Here is a 14472-nt window from a genome sequence, read left to right on the forward strand (position 1 = left end):
TAACTTGCCCAGGGTCCCACAACTAGAAGGTAGAGAAACTAGGATTCAAACCCAGAGTCTGATTACAGATTCCTCTCACCCAATATGCTATTTTCCTTCTCTTTCTTTTATTTTTGTAAACACATTATTTTTATTTATTTGTTTGTTTGTTTTTAGAGAGGGAGGATAGGAGAGAGAAACATTAGTGTGAGAGAGAGAGACACCCATTGGTTGCTTCCTGTACATACTCTGACTGGGGATCAAACTTGCAACCTAGATATGTGCCCTTACCAGGAATTGAATTGCAGACCTTCTGGTGCATAGGAAAATGCTCCAGCAAACTTAGCCATACTGGCCAGGGCTAAACGTGTTATGTTTTAAACAAAAATAAGATCATGCTGAACATAGTGTGTGGTCCCTGGTATTTTTGCTTAGTCTTTAAATTGGAAGGAATTCTAAAACTGCGTTGTATTTACATTTTAGTTATCCTAAAATATATTTACTAAACATTGCTTTTTTTATATTCTAAGAAAATACTTGTGCAGAATCAAAGAATTCAAGAGTTGAAAGACATAGTTGATCAAAAAGAGGAAACTATTAACAACTTTCAGAACCTAAAATTTCATGTGGAAGACACATTTAAAAGCAGTGTAAGAATTTTACTTTATTTTTCTTCATTATAAATGACATTAAAAAGTGTGTTTTGATTCAAAATAAAATAATTTCGAATAGCTTAAATAACAAACTAATTTTCCAAGAATGTTGAATTGTTTATTCTGGTGTTGAATTCAGTTTACTATTGTAAAATCTCAATTTTTGAGAACTTAAAAGTGGGCATTTGACCTCTGAGTACATGTAGAAGAATATGAGATGAGAAGAATTTGTAGCCCTTGCAAGTTTAAGCCTCAGCTAGTTGGAAGGGGAGCTCTGGGGTAAAAGGAACTTTGATATGGTTAGATATCCACAGATCATAAAGATCCCTATCTTTTTAACTGTAACCTATCTATATATCTATATTTAGAACTATAAATGAAATTTAGTAAAATAAGGGTTTTTTTCCTTAGAGACTTTCTATAATATGCATTTTAAATAATGTTCATAAGCTTAATTAAGCTTGGATTTTCTTTAAACAATTACATTATGTCGTGTGGCATATAAAGCCTTTAAAGATTTCATAGAGACAAATTAGGTAAGTTCATATTTAATTATTTTAGTCTAGAATGATTAGCCTGTCTTTCTAATCTTTTTTTTTTTTTTTTAAACAATGGTTTTGGTGGTTTCTTATGGTTTTTATTGTAAGCTTCAAGTTATTTTTTAAGTAGAAATCATAAAATATATGGTAATAATGTAATAGACTGAGTAACCTAATAGCCAAACGTCTCTCCTTGGTTCAGAGGCGCTTTTGTCTGTTTTCTCTGACTGGGAGAAGCAAGAGTGATATCTTATAAAAAGTGACTGTTGACCCTCCTTTGTATCATGACAGTTAAACTCCAATACCCACCAATATTTTCTGAATCTTCTCAACTTTAGGTGGGCCTTGGATACTGCAAGGGTGAATAAGCGTTTTAGAAGAGTGGTTTACCCTCTGCCTAATCTCTGGTAGCAGGCCTCTCTTTTGGTATTTATTAGATGTGTTGTTATTCAGCCTGACTTTTTTGTACCTGAACTGAGAGAATCACCTTTGTGATAAGGCAAAGAGTAAGGATAAGAAACATAAAATGATTTATTTGAGTTAAGAAACACTTATTGTCTACTATGTGCCAAATACTATGCTAGATTCTTAGAATTACATAGATTAATAAAACCTAGTCCCTTTCACAACTCTCCAATAAGAGAGAGATCACATAAACATAATAATAATGAAATGTGCATTGGTAATCAGTATGTGCAAGCTGAGAATTAGGTGGGTGTATAGGGAATACTTTCTGGAGATGAAAATGATTAGGTTGCGCTTTAAAGGGTGATTAAAAATTTTAGCCATTTTAAAGTAGATGGAGGGTGCAGTTCTTAGTCACAGAGACAAGAAGATATATTGACCTTCAGGTATAAGAATCAATGCACAAAGTCATGGAAATGAGAAGCCTCTTGGTCAGGAAAATACAAGCAGTTTGTTGTGCTAGAAGAAAGTTTGAAGCAAGGTGAGGTGAGAAATGAAGCAAGGTAGCAGTAGATTGGGGTAAGATGGTGCGAAGGCTGTAATTAGTGCATTGAAGAGTTTGGGTTTTATCTGTAGGCAGTGAGGATTCCTTGATTTTAGGAGAGGAATAGCAAAGTTGATTTTTTTTTATTTTGAGTAGATGTTTTTGGAAACTTGGAGGATGGGATTGAGATGGAATTAGGCTGGAGCTAAAGAAACCAGTTAGAAGCCTCTTGAAAGAGTTCATGTGATGGTTCATGAGGACTTTGAGGGTAGTTGGGGAGTAGAGGTAGGGATTAAGAAGAAGAAGTTGATTTGTGAAATAAGAGGTGGGTAAACTTTTTGGAACTTGGGGCTTGACTTTTTCCAGAACCAAGGCTCTTGAGTCCTGGGCCTCAAGGCTCTCAGCACTTATATTTTGTTTATATACCATGTGCTTTTGCTCTCATCACTTGGTTTGGATTTTAAGTCTGATCTTTTATTTGGTGAAGGGAAATAAAAACAAGAGAAAAGCCAGAGACATCATTCTGGCGATTACAGCTTCGAAGAAAATTGTTGGAAAGTTAACAAGGAATTTATCTCTGTAGTCTTTTTGCATACCACAATGTGTTAGTAGTGTTTAAGAAACAGTAAAAAAGCAATATAAAATAAGCAGTATTCCTAATTTAGTAGTCCTTGCCTATAAATAAACTTTTTAGATAGGCTCTTGATCCTGTTATCAACTAACTTACAACATTGCTCAATTTTTCACATAAATACATAAACAAGTGGGAAGTAATTTGGAACTTAATCTGACTGCTCATTAGCTGTTGATCTGGGTCAACTGTTCCAAAGGTGGTTTTGAAAGTGACTCTAATGATGAAAAAGTTTATTTTTAATAGTGGTTCTTTATTGTTCTTCCAACCAGGCATACCCTAGCTATTGAAAGAGAACACTTTTCAATAACTGTGAGCAGTGGAGGATAGATTTTTTGGGGGGATGAAGATTATGTAATTTGGAGGCAAAAAAATAATCAGGTCATTATGATAGGCCTAAGAGTGAGGGAAGGAGACAACTGAACCTGGCATGGAGTGGAAAACACTCTAGCTCTATCAGAGATGTGATCATCTGTCCAGGATTTTGTCATTTATCAGTGACACGAAGGTGCTAATTGTGAGGAAGCATGGAGGTTGTTCTTCCAGACATTCTTTGTTTAAGAATATCTCAGCCCGGCCAGCAAGGCTCAGTGGCTGAGCATTGACCTACGATCCAGGAGATCACAGTTCCATTCCCGGTCAGGCTACATGCCCGGGTTGTGGGCTTGATCCCCAGTTGGGGGCATGCAGGAGGCAGCCGGTCAATGACTCTCTCATCATTGATGTTTCTATCTCTCTCTCTCTCTCTCCTTTTCCCTTCCTCTCTCTGAAATCAGTAAACATATATTAAAAAAAAAAAATCTCAACCGAGGTATGTATCCTTGGCCGGAATCGAACCTGGGACCCTTCAGTCCTAGTGCTCACGCTCTAACCATGGAGCCATACCAGATATTGCTTTATGGGAGTTCCTTTTTGTTTTTTTTTAATATACCTTTATTGATTTCAGAGAGAGGAAGGGAGAAGGAGAGAGAGAGAAACATCAATGATGAGAGAGTCATTGATCGGCTGCCCCCTGCACGCTCCCCACAGAAGATTGAGCCCACAACGTGGGCGTGTGCCCTGACCAGGAATTGAACCTTGATCTCTTGGATCATAGGTCGACGCTCAACCGCTGAACCATGCTGGCCAGGCTTTATGGGAGTTCTTAAAGTGTAACACAATACTGCTTTGAAAGGCTTTGGTTAACAAACAAAGCTATTGTTGAATTTCTAGAATGGCACCTCAAGATTTTAAGTAAAAGTATAGGAAACAATTTTAAGTATTTTTCTTTTCAAAGCACTTTACAAATAGGACTGAGGGGTAGGTGTTGTAGGGTTCTATAGTTATCCCCAAACAAGTCTGTAATCCACCTGATCACCTTAGGAAATCTAAAGATGAATTTGTTTTTACGTATCTGGTGAAGCTACATGCTTAACTCACTTTTTAAAAAAAATTATTTTCATATATCTATTGATTTCAGAGAGAGAGGAAGAGAGAGAGAGAGAGAAACATCAATGATAAAAGAGTCATTGATCGCCTGCCTCCTGCACACACCCCCCACTGGGGATTGAGCCCACAACCCGAGCATGTGCCCTGACTGGGAATCAAACTGCAATCTCCTGGATCCTAGATCTGTGCTCAACCGCTGAGCCATGTCTGGCCAGGCATGCTTAACTAATTTTAAGACAAGTTTTTTTTATCCTTAGTGGGTGTACACATTAGTTAATATTCCTTATTTGCAGAACCCTCAATTATTTTAGGGTGAGACTTAAGAGGTAATTTAGAAAAATGTTTCAACAAATTTGAAAATAAAAATGTTTATGATACACTATTGAAACAATCTATATACTTTTTACATTTATTGTTGCTTTCTTTATGTGAACTAATCTAAATTTATTTTATTTTAGAGCAAGGTTGGCACATCTTTAATAATAAACAATAAATTGGCTTGTAATGAAACCGTTGAAATGCCTACGGACAACAAAACTAAAACTTATTCAGGAATAAAAAGATTAAATGCAAATGAACTTCAAGAAGATGAACCACCAGCAAAGAAAGGTACTACTTCCTTTGCCAACAGGAGGCCTTTAAGAAAGCTAATTCCTAAACCAGTAAACAGAAAAGTTGCAAATGGAGGAAATTTACTTGTCTAGGAAAAAACCCCCGAGGAAATCTAAATGTTACTAATATTTACAATAACATGTTATGAACTGTCTACAGAATGGTTGTATTTAAAGCTGTCTTTTATTATAATAAATATATTTTTAGATATGCTTTTCTCACTTTTTCATGCCTATAATTCTTTTGCTTCTGTGCTTATAATAGTTAAAACATATCACTTTCATTTTCGTAGTGATAGTACCTTTTTTTGCCTAAATCTCTCCACATTGCTTTCTACCTTTGCATTTCTTATTCATTTGGAGAAAAGAACATTTGACTGGGAGACTTTGAGCTAAATATTACTAATGATAAATGTACTTGAGTTGTTGTATTTACTATAGAATTAACTATCAAAAGAAGTGGGTGCATGCTTACTCTCTGTCTCCCTGTATATGTGAAAGAACATACCAGCATTTACATTCTTTCTAAACTGTTCATTAATTTTTTGGGAAAACTTTTGTAGTATGATACAGGGAGGTAGGGCTTTCTAAGAGAAAGCACATTAGCTTTACAGACTTGGCTGGTTGCTTCACCTTGAGAAAAATGGGCAAGTTAGGTCTTACTTTGGTCATTAGTTAAATAAAATAAGTAGTACCTGCCTCCTGGGTTGTCAGGGATGAAAACAATTGGGTAATACACGAACATACTGAACACCTCACAGAACCTGAGTAAAATGAATGCTTTCGAACAGGTGCCTTAAAGGATAATGCAGCATTAGATAAATGCTTTGTAGGGTGTTCAGTGCATGTGTGAACTAATAGATTGAGACTAATATGCGTATGCCTTCTGGCATCCAGTGAAGGAGAGGTGCTTTGCTACTGGGAGTTATAACCTTGCCGTGATTTTCCATAGCACCATTCCTCTCTCTCATTCACCTTGCTCAGTGTCATAGATTAGTTGAGAATGTAGAAAACTAGGAAGTGGCCAGGAGCAAGTGTTACACACAGCATGACCAATCCTAAAGGTAACCCATTCGTGAGGATTATTTAAGAACTATAAATAATTTGGATGTGGGTAGATCTGGGTAAGTTTAGGTAACATAACATTTTTATTTCTTCTTAAAATCACAACCACTTTGGTTATTTCTCCATTACTTACATTATTAGAAACTGTAGGGGTTGCATAACATATGATATGAAAATGATAGATATAACTACCCTCTGTCCTCTCTACCTGCTACTGAAAAATCTCCATAACAAAGTATATGACTCGTCTAACTAGTAGGATAGGAGGGTTGATAGTGTCATGGGAAGCCTGTCTTCTGTTCTTAAATGGGAATGAAAAGCCCTTTCCCTATGAAAGTCAATTTACTTGTTTGAGATCACTGTATCCAGACTTTGAGGAAACTGGTAACCATGCAAATAGTCCAAGAAATAAGCTTTCAGATAGTGATAAAGGAGACAGACTAGAGATATGATAGAGTCTACTTGTGATTTTTCAATCAAAAAGCTAATTTTTTACAACAAAAGGAAGTAAGCTGTATAAGTATAGGTTGCATATAGTATAAGTATTGAATTAAAGTGTTAACTGTATTCCTTTCTCGTCGTTTACTTTTTATAAGTAAGCTGTAGATACTGCAGAGTTTTTTCCTATCTTTATTGCTGGACTTATTTTAATTTTTCCCTAACAAGGTTGTCCTGAATATGTTCTATAAATCTTTTGATATAAAACATTCTAAAATTACTGAAAAAATAGTACAAATATCTGGAAAAAAAAATCCAGTACAAACAAATTAGTTTGATTTACCTTCTATTATGTATTCTGGTTCTTGTTTTAATTAAAAATAATTTTTTTCCATTTCAGTTGACATACAGTTAGTTTCAGGTGTACAACATATTAGTTAGACATTTATATTACTTACAAAGTGATTACCTTCTGTATTCTGGTTCTTGAAATACAGTTGAAATTAAGGAAACAACTTTACTTGATCACAGAAGCTTTCTGTATTCACTTCAGGGTTTAGGGACTGTTTGTATATAGTATGCATGACGCAAGTATTTTTGATCAAGAGAGTCAGGATTTATTTATGAGCTTTGAATTTCTAATTGTTGTCATTTTTAAGTTGCTTAGATCCCATCTCTCTTTCCTAATAAAGGGTTCAGACATTTTTATAACTTGTCTTTTTAAAGGGTATGGGGGATTTTTTAACATGTCTATTATAATAGGGAAAAAAAATCCAGGACTCTTAACATCATGATTTAGTTTTTTCAGTTAGTCATTTCCACTGATGAATTCATAGGTGTGAAAATATCATAGAGAATTACATTAAATTGAAAGTAGAACAGAAGTCTGAACTGGGGGAGAAGACCAAGTTATTTCCCTTTGGAATGACTTGCCATGACTTTATAAGATGCTGAGAGACAATCTGATGAAAAATAATACATTCCAGAGTAGCTGGAATCATTAGAATAAACAGAATCTAAGGAAGTGAGGCTGTACAGCAGGGGTAATGCCATGTTTCTCCCATTCTCTTTGAGGCAGGAGAGAGCCATGTAAATTATAGATAATTAAACCTTGTCCAGTGAGCTTTTAAAATTAGTCTGTATTAAAGAAAAGAGATTTTGGGATCCCATAGCTGCCCCAAAGCATTTAGACAGTGGGTGAAGGAAAAGAATATGGATTGTATTTGAAAAGTAAAAACACTGGCCATGGCTAAAATATACTGTTTTTATTCATTGCGCTGAAAGTAATAGATTTTTTTTAACGAGGAGGATTTCAGGGCAACCCTCCCTTAAAACTGTCTTTTACTTTTGTGTATTAAACTCAGATTCTTACATGTTTTGAAGTAATTTCTTAGGATGTGAGATAGTCCCCATACCCTGGTTACAGTAATGGAAGTTGTATGAAAACAAAAAGATAAATTGATGGCCCTGGCCTAGTGGATCAATTGGTTGGAGTGTCGTCCCATACACCCTCAGTTGGGGCACATATGGGAGGCAACTGATGGATGTTTGTCTCTCACATTGATGTTTCTCTCTCTCTCTCCCTCTCTAAAAATCAACGAAAATATATCCTTGGGTGAGGATTTAAACAAAAAAAGATAAATTTGTGTATCTAGAGGACTGAGTATTATGTTTCAAGATTTAACTATACAATCTACAAGAAAAACTTGAACATAATTTTTACTTGACAGTTGTATGAGGTGGGTTAACTTGTCAAAATGAACTTTAAAAATTAAGGTTTAGCTAATAGTGCATATATGCTATGCTGGGTATAGTTTAATTTATACCAAATATGATTGTTAAAGTTCTTGTATTTATACAACATTTACAAAATGCTTTAACATACATTATATATTAACCATTTGGGCCTCTTACCACTCTTTTGTATAGTAAGTAGGGCAGGTAGAAATATTCTAGAAATGTAGATATTGATCCTGGCAAAAGCAAATTTTTATTCAGCTTTAATTAACTGAACCCTCTGTGCAAATTTTCAGGCTTTGATAATAGCTAACTGTGTCCCAAGCATGGTGTTCTAAGCTCATTTATTATCTTGATCTTCACAATAACTCATATAGGTAGCAGTAGTAGTATTTCCATTTGAGGAAGCGGTTGGAGTTTATTAATGGTCATACAGCTAATGAAGGATAAGGCTACATTAGATTTCCCAGAACTTCAACCATCTTTTTCCTGATTTTAGCCATGAAAATTTAAACTACTCAGTTTTCAAATCACTAATTTAGTAGGTCTCTCATATAATTGTACTTTAAAACTATACTGTAGGATATGGATGTCTGTCTTGGGTGTCTCATTATGTGATCACCTTCCCTCTGTCCCATATTATAATGATAATAAAGATTCATGGTGGGAAATTTAAATAATACTGAAAGTTATAAAGAGGAAGTATAAATAACTGGTAATCCTCAGAGGTAGCTACCATCATTTGGTATACTTCTTTTGCTGACTCTCCCCATTAACTTACAGAACTATAGTTTTTATATAAATGGGCTTATACCATGTATGTTTTGCCACCTGTTTTTGCTCTTTCACTCAGTAGCTTATTTGTTTTTCATTAAAAGTTTGCTTTCATGTTTCTAGTGTTTGAATATTGGCTTATCTGATTACTTTTTGGTTTTACTAAGGTTTGCCAGATTAATAACAATCTTCTTATTTTTAAAGGACCTATACATGTTAGTCCAACTATCACTAAAGACCGAAACGAAAGTGAAGAGATGCAACAGAGCATTTCGGATGATGAAGAAAACATCAGAGCTGTACAAGAAAATAATGATAATGAAGAGCTGAAAACACGATTACTCATTGTTGAGAATGAACTTAGAAATGAAAAAGAAGAAAAAGCAGAACTAAGTAAACAGATTGTTGGTTTGCAGCAGGAGCTTTCTTTTTCTGAGAAGAAGAGCTTTTCTTTAAGTATAGAGGTCCAACGAATTCAGTCAACTTATGACAGTGCAGTTTCTGAATTACAAGTGCAGAAATGTATGAATCAAGAACAGGAGGAAAAGATTATAAAATTGTCAGAGGAGATAGAAATCGCTAGAAGGAACATCGCAAATAATGTTTCACAAATAAAATTAATGCAAGCAAAAATAGATGAACTACGAACCCTTGACTCAGTTCCTCAGATCTCAAACATAGATTTGCTCAGTCTCCGGGATCTCTCAAGTGGTTCTCAGGAGGATTTGCCAAATACACAGTTACACCCTTTGGATAATGATTATTTGGTAAGTAAGCAGGTTAAGCTTACTAGGGAAAGTTCTTTCCACTCTAGTATTGATGCCATTTGGGAGGAATGTAAGGAAATTGTAAAGGCCTCCTCCACAAAAAGTCGTCAGATCCAAGAACTGGAACAACAAGTTGAAAAATTACAAGCAGCAGTAAAAGGCTATGAGGAGGAAAATAGGAGATTAAAAACAGAGAATAAAAATCAAGATGACTTACTAAAAGAAAAAGAAAGTCTTATACAGCAGCTGAAAGAAGAATTGCAAGAAAAAAACGTTAGTCTGGATGTTCAAGTACAGCATGTAGCTGAAGGAAAGAGAGCACTTTCAGAAATCACGGAAGATGTTGCCTGCTATAAAGTGAAAATAAAGGAACTTGAAGAAATCTTAGAATCTCAGGAAAGTGAATGTAGTCATTCAGCCAAGTTAGAACAAGACATTTTGGAAAAGGAATCTATCATCTTGAAGCTAGAAAAAAATCTGAAGGAATTTCAAGCAAATCATCAGGATTGTATCAAAAACATCAAAGGTTTAAATGAAAGGGAAGTCAAGTTGAAAGAAGAAATCACACAATTAACAAATAATTTGCAAGATGCAAAGCATTCCCTTCAGTTAAAGGAAGAAGAAAAGGAAACCAACCGGCAGGAGACAGAAAAGTAAGCTAAATGTTATTCAAATATATATAATATGCCAAGCATTCATTTTATTGATTTTCTTAAGTAGCTTTTAAATAATGTAGGTGAGTGTAACTTAATCTGGTGACATATAGCATCTACGATGAGTGAAGAACTTGGATTTTGTTTATATAAGCCTTTGGAAATAAGTTATATGCACAGGTCTTTTTATAAAATCTGGAATTTTCTCTGAAGGACTCATTCATGGTTTGGACATTCTAAATTTGTGAAAGATGTAATTCTGTAGATTGTTACTGTCTCACATTATGATCCTAAGTGATTAATGGTGTGTCACTACAGAAAAGTGGTTTGTGTTTTATAGATTAAAGGAGGAGTTGTCTGCAGGCTCTGCTCTTATCCAAAATCTGAAAGCAGATCTTCAGAGGAAGGAAGAAGATAATGCTGAGCTGAAAGAGAAACTGACTGATGCCAAAAAGCAGATTAAGCAAGTACAGAAAGAGGTAGACTCTTTGAAAGGCTGTGTGTCCAATTTAAATAATAAAGATGGTTTTCCTTATATATCAAGTTTAGATACTATGATACTAATTTTAGGATTGAACAGAATATAGGTCAACTTCATAATTTTTCTTAAAATGTTGAGTACAGTTATTTCACAAAAGAAAATTTTTGTCAGCTTAAAGTGAAAAATGGCCAACATTTAGAAAACTATGTCTTGTGTAGGATTGGAACTTTTTGTTTCTCTTAAGGACTGCTAACATCAAATTCCCCCCCAAAAAGGAAAAAGCAAACTTATTTTGCAGATAGTATTTAGGAGAGTATGCAGTGCAGTTGTAACAAGTGTTTTTTTGTTTGTTTGATTTTGTTTTTAATAAACTTTAAAAATGTTTTTATTGATTTCAGAGAGAGGGAGGGAGAGAGAGATAGACACATCAATGATGAGAGAGTCATTGATCGACTGCCTCCTGCATGCCCCCTACTGGGAATTGAGCCCGGAACCCAGGCAGTGCTCTGACCAGGAATCAAACTGTACCTCCTGGTTCCTGGGTCGACACTCAACCACTGAATCATGCCAGCTGGGCTAACAAATTATTATAGTTTAATTTTAAAATAGAAAATACAATCACATGATTCCAAATTCGGAACATACAAAAGTAATACACAGTGAATAAAAACAACAACCTTCCACTCCTCCCAGCCATCAAGTTTCTTTGCAAGGCATTGAATATTATCAGTTACTTTTCTTTTTACTTCTCCTGCCTTCTGTTCTTCTTTCTTCCTCTTCCTCTTTAAAAAACAACAACAACATTCTATAAATGCTGTTGTAAATCTTGTGGGTTTTTTTAATAGTATATTTTGGCTGTGATTTCTTGTCAGGATTTAAAGTCTCCAAAGAAGGTTTTTTATGGCTATAAAATGTATTTACAGTCAGTTAATTGGTCCCCTGTTGTTGGACAGTTCTGATAGTTCCTACTCTTCTGCTGATTCAAATTATGCAGCAATGTCATTTTGAATGTTTACAAGTCTTTTTGTGGTATAATTCCTGAAAGTGGAATTTGTGGGTTGTGGGTTGGTACATTTGTAATTTCAGTATTTAGTATGCTCTTTAGAGATTATGCCAATTTATGTGCTGGAAGTAATGTATGAGAATAAAAGAGTATCTTTTTCTCTATATCCTCACACAAAGTAGCATTTTATCATACTTTTTTGATATTTGCTAATTTGACAGGTAAATAGAGTATCTCACTATAATTCTAACTTACATTTCTTTAATTATGAATGAGTATCTTTGTTTGAAAGATACTTGTATTTTTTTGTTTCTGTGAAGTGTGTATTCATATCTTTTGTCTTTTTAGCTTGGGTTGTTGGTTTTATTATTATTGAAGTTTATTACATATTCAGGAAATTTAGCCTTTTGAGGATATGAATTGCATATTTCCCCACCCCTTGCCATTTTTCTTGGTTTTGTCTATAGTTATTTTTTGCCTTAGAGCAAATTTTTATTTTCATAATTTTAAATTTATTAACTTTTTTTCACAAATGCTTGATTTTTGTTGGTACCAGTAACACCAAAAATCAGTTGACTTCTCCTTGCTTGGGTACCTTTTGGTCATGTAATTGTTCCTCTATGTGCCATTATTAGTTTTTAAAGTATTTCTTGTATTACTGGATCACATTGCTCAATAAACCTTGGAAATGTGGGCCAGTATTTTCTCCCTAGAATAATGTCTCTGTTGATTTTTCCATGATAATGATTTTACTGTTGCATGCAAGATGCTATGTTGATTCTTTTTTGAGAGCACTTACAGAGTTTGAAATTCTTAAACTGTAAGAAGAAAATGATTTTTTCATATGCATTCTCCTTTAGAGTATTAAGAAATATTTTGATAATTTGAATCCATATTTTATACTAGTTACAATCTATTTTTTTTTAATTTATGTTTATTGTTGAAAGTACTACAGGTGTCCCCGCCTTTCCCCCCATTGACCTTCTTTAATGGGTTTTTAAGGACATGAATCTTTGAACCAGTGATCATGAATTTTAACCATAAAGCAATTAATATTTTTAAAAAATTTTAAATTTCTTTTATAATCATTGCTTTGTAGGTATCTCTAATGCGTAGTGAGGAAAAATTACTGAGGGTTAAAATGAATGAACTGGAGAAAAAGAAAAACCTGTGTTCTCAGGAAATAGATATGAAACAGCGAACCATTCAGCAACTCAAGGTATCAGTTTTTTTAAAGGATGGTTTAAATAGAATCTGTATAATTTAGTGTCTAAAAAAATCAGTTCTTTATACCAAAGTCTCTTTTGGCCTTTTCTGTAATTGAAAAATTGGTTAAAATGAAATAAGGTCATAGTGAGTTGCTTCTAATGACTAGAGGATGCAAAGGAAAAATAGTAACTTGACAGTGGAGAAACCTGACAACCACCACCTTAACTGGTGTTCAAGAATAGCATCGCTGATGGTAAGCCACATTGGTAATAAGTATTTCCTGACTCAATTGACCAGAAGGACACATTTTTTCTATGATCTTCTTCTTCCAAATCCATTATTTTAATCTAATTGTGAGACGATATCAGGCAAACCCAAACTGAGGATGTTCTACTAAATACCTGACTAGTAAAAAGTGTCAAGGTCATTGAAGAAAAGTATTACTGAGAAACTATCACAAATAGGATACTAGGGAGACATCATGACTAAATGCAGTGCTGTATCGTGTATGGGATCCTAAAACATCAGTGGAGAAACTGGTGAAGTCCAAATAGTCTGTAGTGTTGATAGCATTATATCAATGCTAATTTCTTTTTTCCACACAAAAATGATTGTTTCCATTTTCTAAATAACACAGCTTTGAGACTCAACTGGTCATTTGTTTGTGTCCAATGTTAGTTTCTTGATTTTAAAATATATGTATTTTAAAATGATAATAGAAGATGTTGAAATTAGGGGAGGCTAAATGGAGGTTATACAGGAAATCTCTGCTATCTTTGCAATTCTTCTATAAATCTAAAATTATTTCAAAGCAAAAAGTAAAAAGAAAAAGCCCAGAACCTGTAAAAAAAATTTTTTAAGAAGACACTTAAGCAAAGTTCCTTTATAAATGGTTATATTTTACTTAACATCAATTAATTGTGTAAGGCAACAATAAAGAAAGGCTGTCGTATTCTTTGCATGTTTGTTTTTAAATGAAGCAAACTAATGAATATTCACATGTAAATGTGTGATTTAAATTTTTAACTGAATACAACCTAATAAAGCAATCTGTACTTTCATAATACAATTCAGAGATTTCCAGGTTCTATAATGATTCATTGTAAGACTTACAAAGTAAGAAGAGAGTGCTGAAGTTAGATGAGATAAGGCTTGAGGTTGGATTACCTTACAGGTTAAAACTGGGATTGGAGGATTTTCAATGCCCATAATTTAATCTTGGCTCTTAAGGCTTTCTTCCATCTATTTTCTACATAGAGGAGATGGAGGGTGCTGTTTTTCTGCATTTTGAATTTACTGATAGGGAACTTTTTAATGGTTTCTCTTATTCCTCCTTTTGTGACTACATAGTAAACCTCCATTTCCCTCTTTTTGCTTTTCGTGGTGTATAAGAGAAAACAGTAACTTAAAATGTTAAGTAAAATGGCTGGGCAGTAGTGTTGAGGTAGATTAAAGGTATAAAGTTATTACTACTATTTTTTTCTTTTACACTCTCTGCCCTTTTATCCAACGTGAAAGAAACTTGGAAGCTGGAGACTAGTCAGCTTTGTAGGAG

General features: G+C 34.2%; 1 protein-coding gene across 3 annotated transcripts in view; it reads left to right on the plus strand.

The window, feature by feature from the left end:
- KIF20B (kinesin family member 20B) overlaps positions 1–14472 on the plus strand; it is a 54213-nt gene that overhangs the window by 20992 nt on the left and 18749 nt on the right. For all 3 annotated transcript variants that reach the window (XM_081158670.1, XM_081158671.1, XM_081158672.1), the window contains exons 19-23: positions 510–629; positions 4638–4788; positions 9009–10224; positions 10565–10703; positions 12808–12927. In XM_081158670.1, the coding sequence (XP_081014796.1) occupies positions 510–629; positions 4638–4788; positions 9009–10224; positions 10565–10703; positions 12808–12927 (1746 nt within the window). The remainder of the gene's footprint in view (positions 1–509; positions 630–4637; positions 4789–9008; positions 10225–10564; positions 10704–12807; positions 12928–14472) is intronic.

This window comes from Miniopterus schreibersii (genome assembly GCF_964146895.1).
Source record: "Miniopterus schreibersii genome assembly, chromosome: 14".
Classification (NCBI taxonomy): domain Eukaryota; kingdom Metazoa; phylum Chordata; class Mammalia; order Chiroptera; family Miniopteridae; genus Miniopterus; species Miniopterus schreibersii.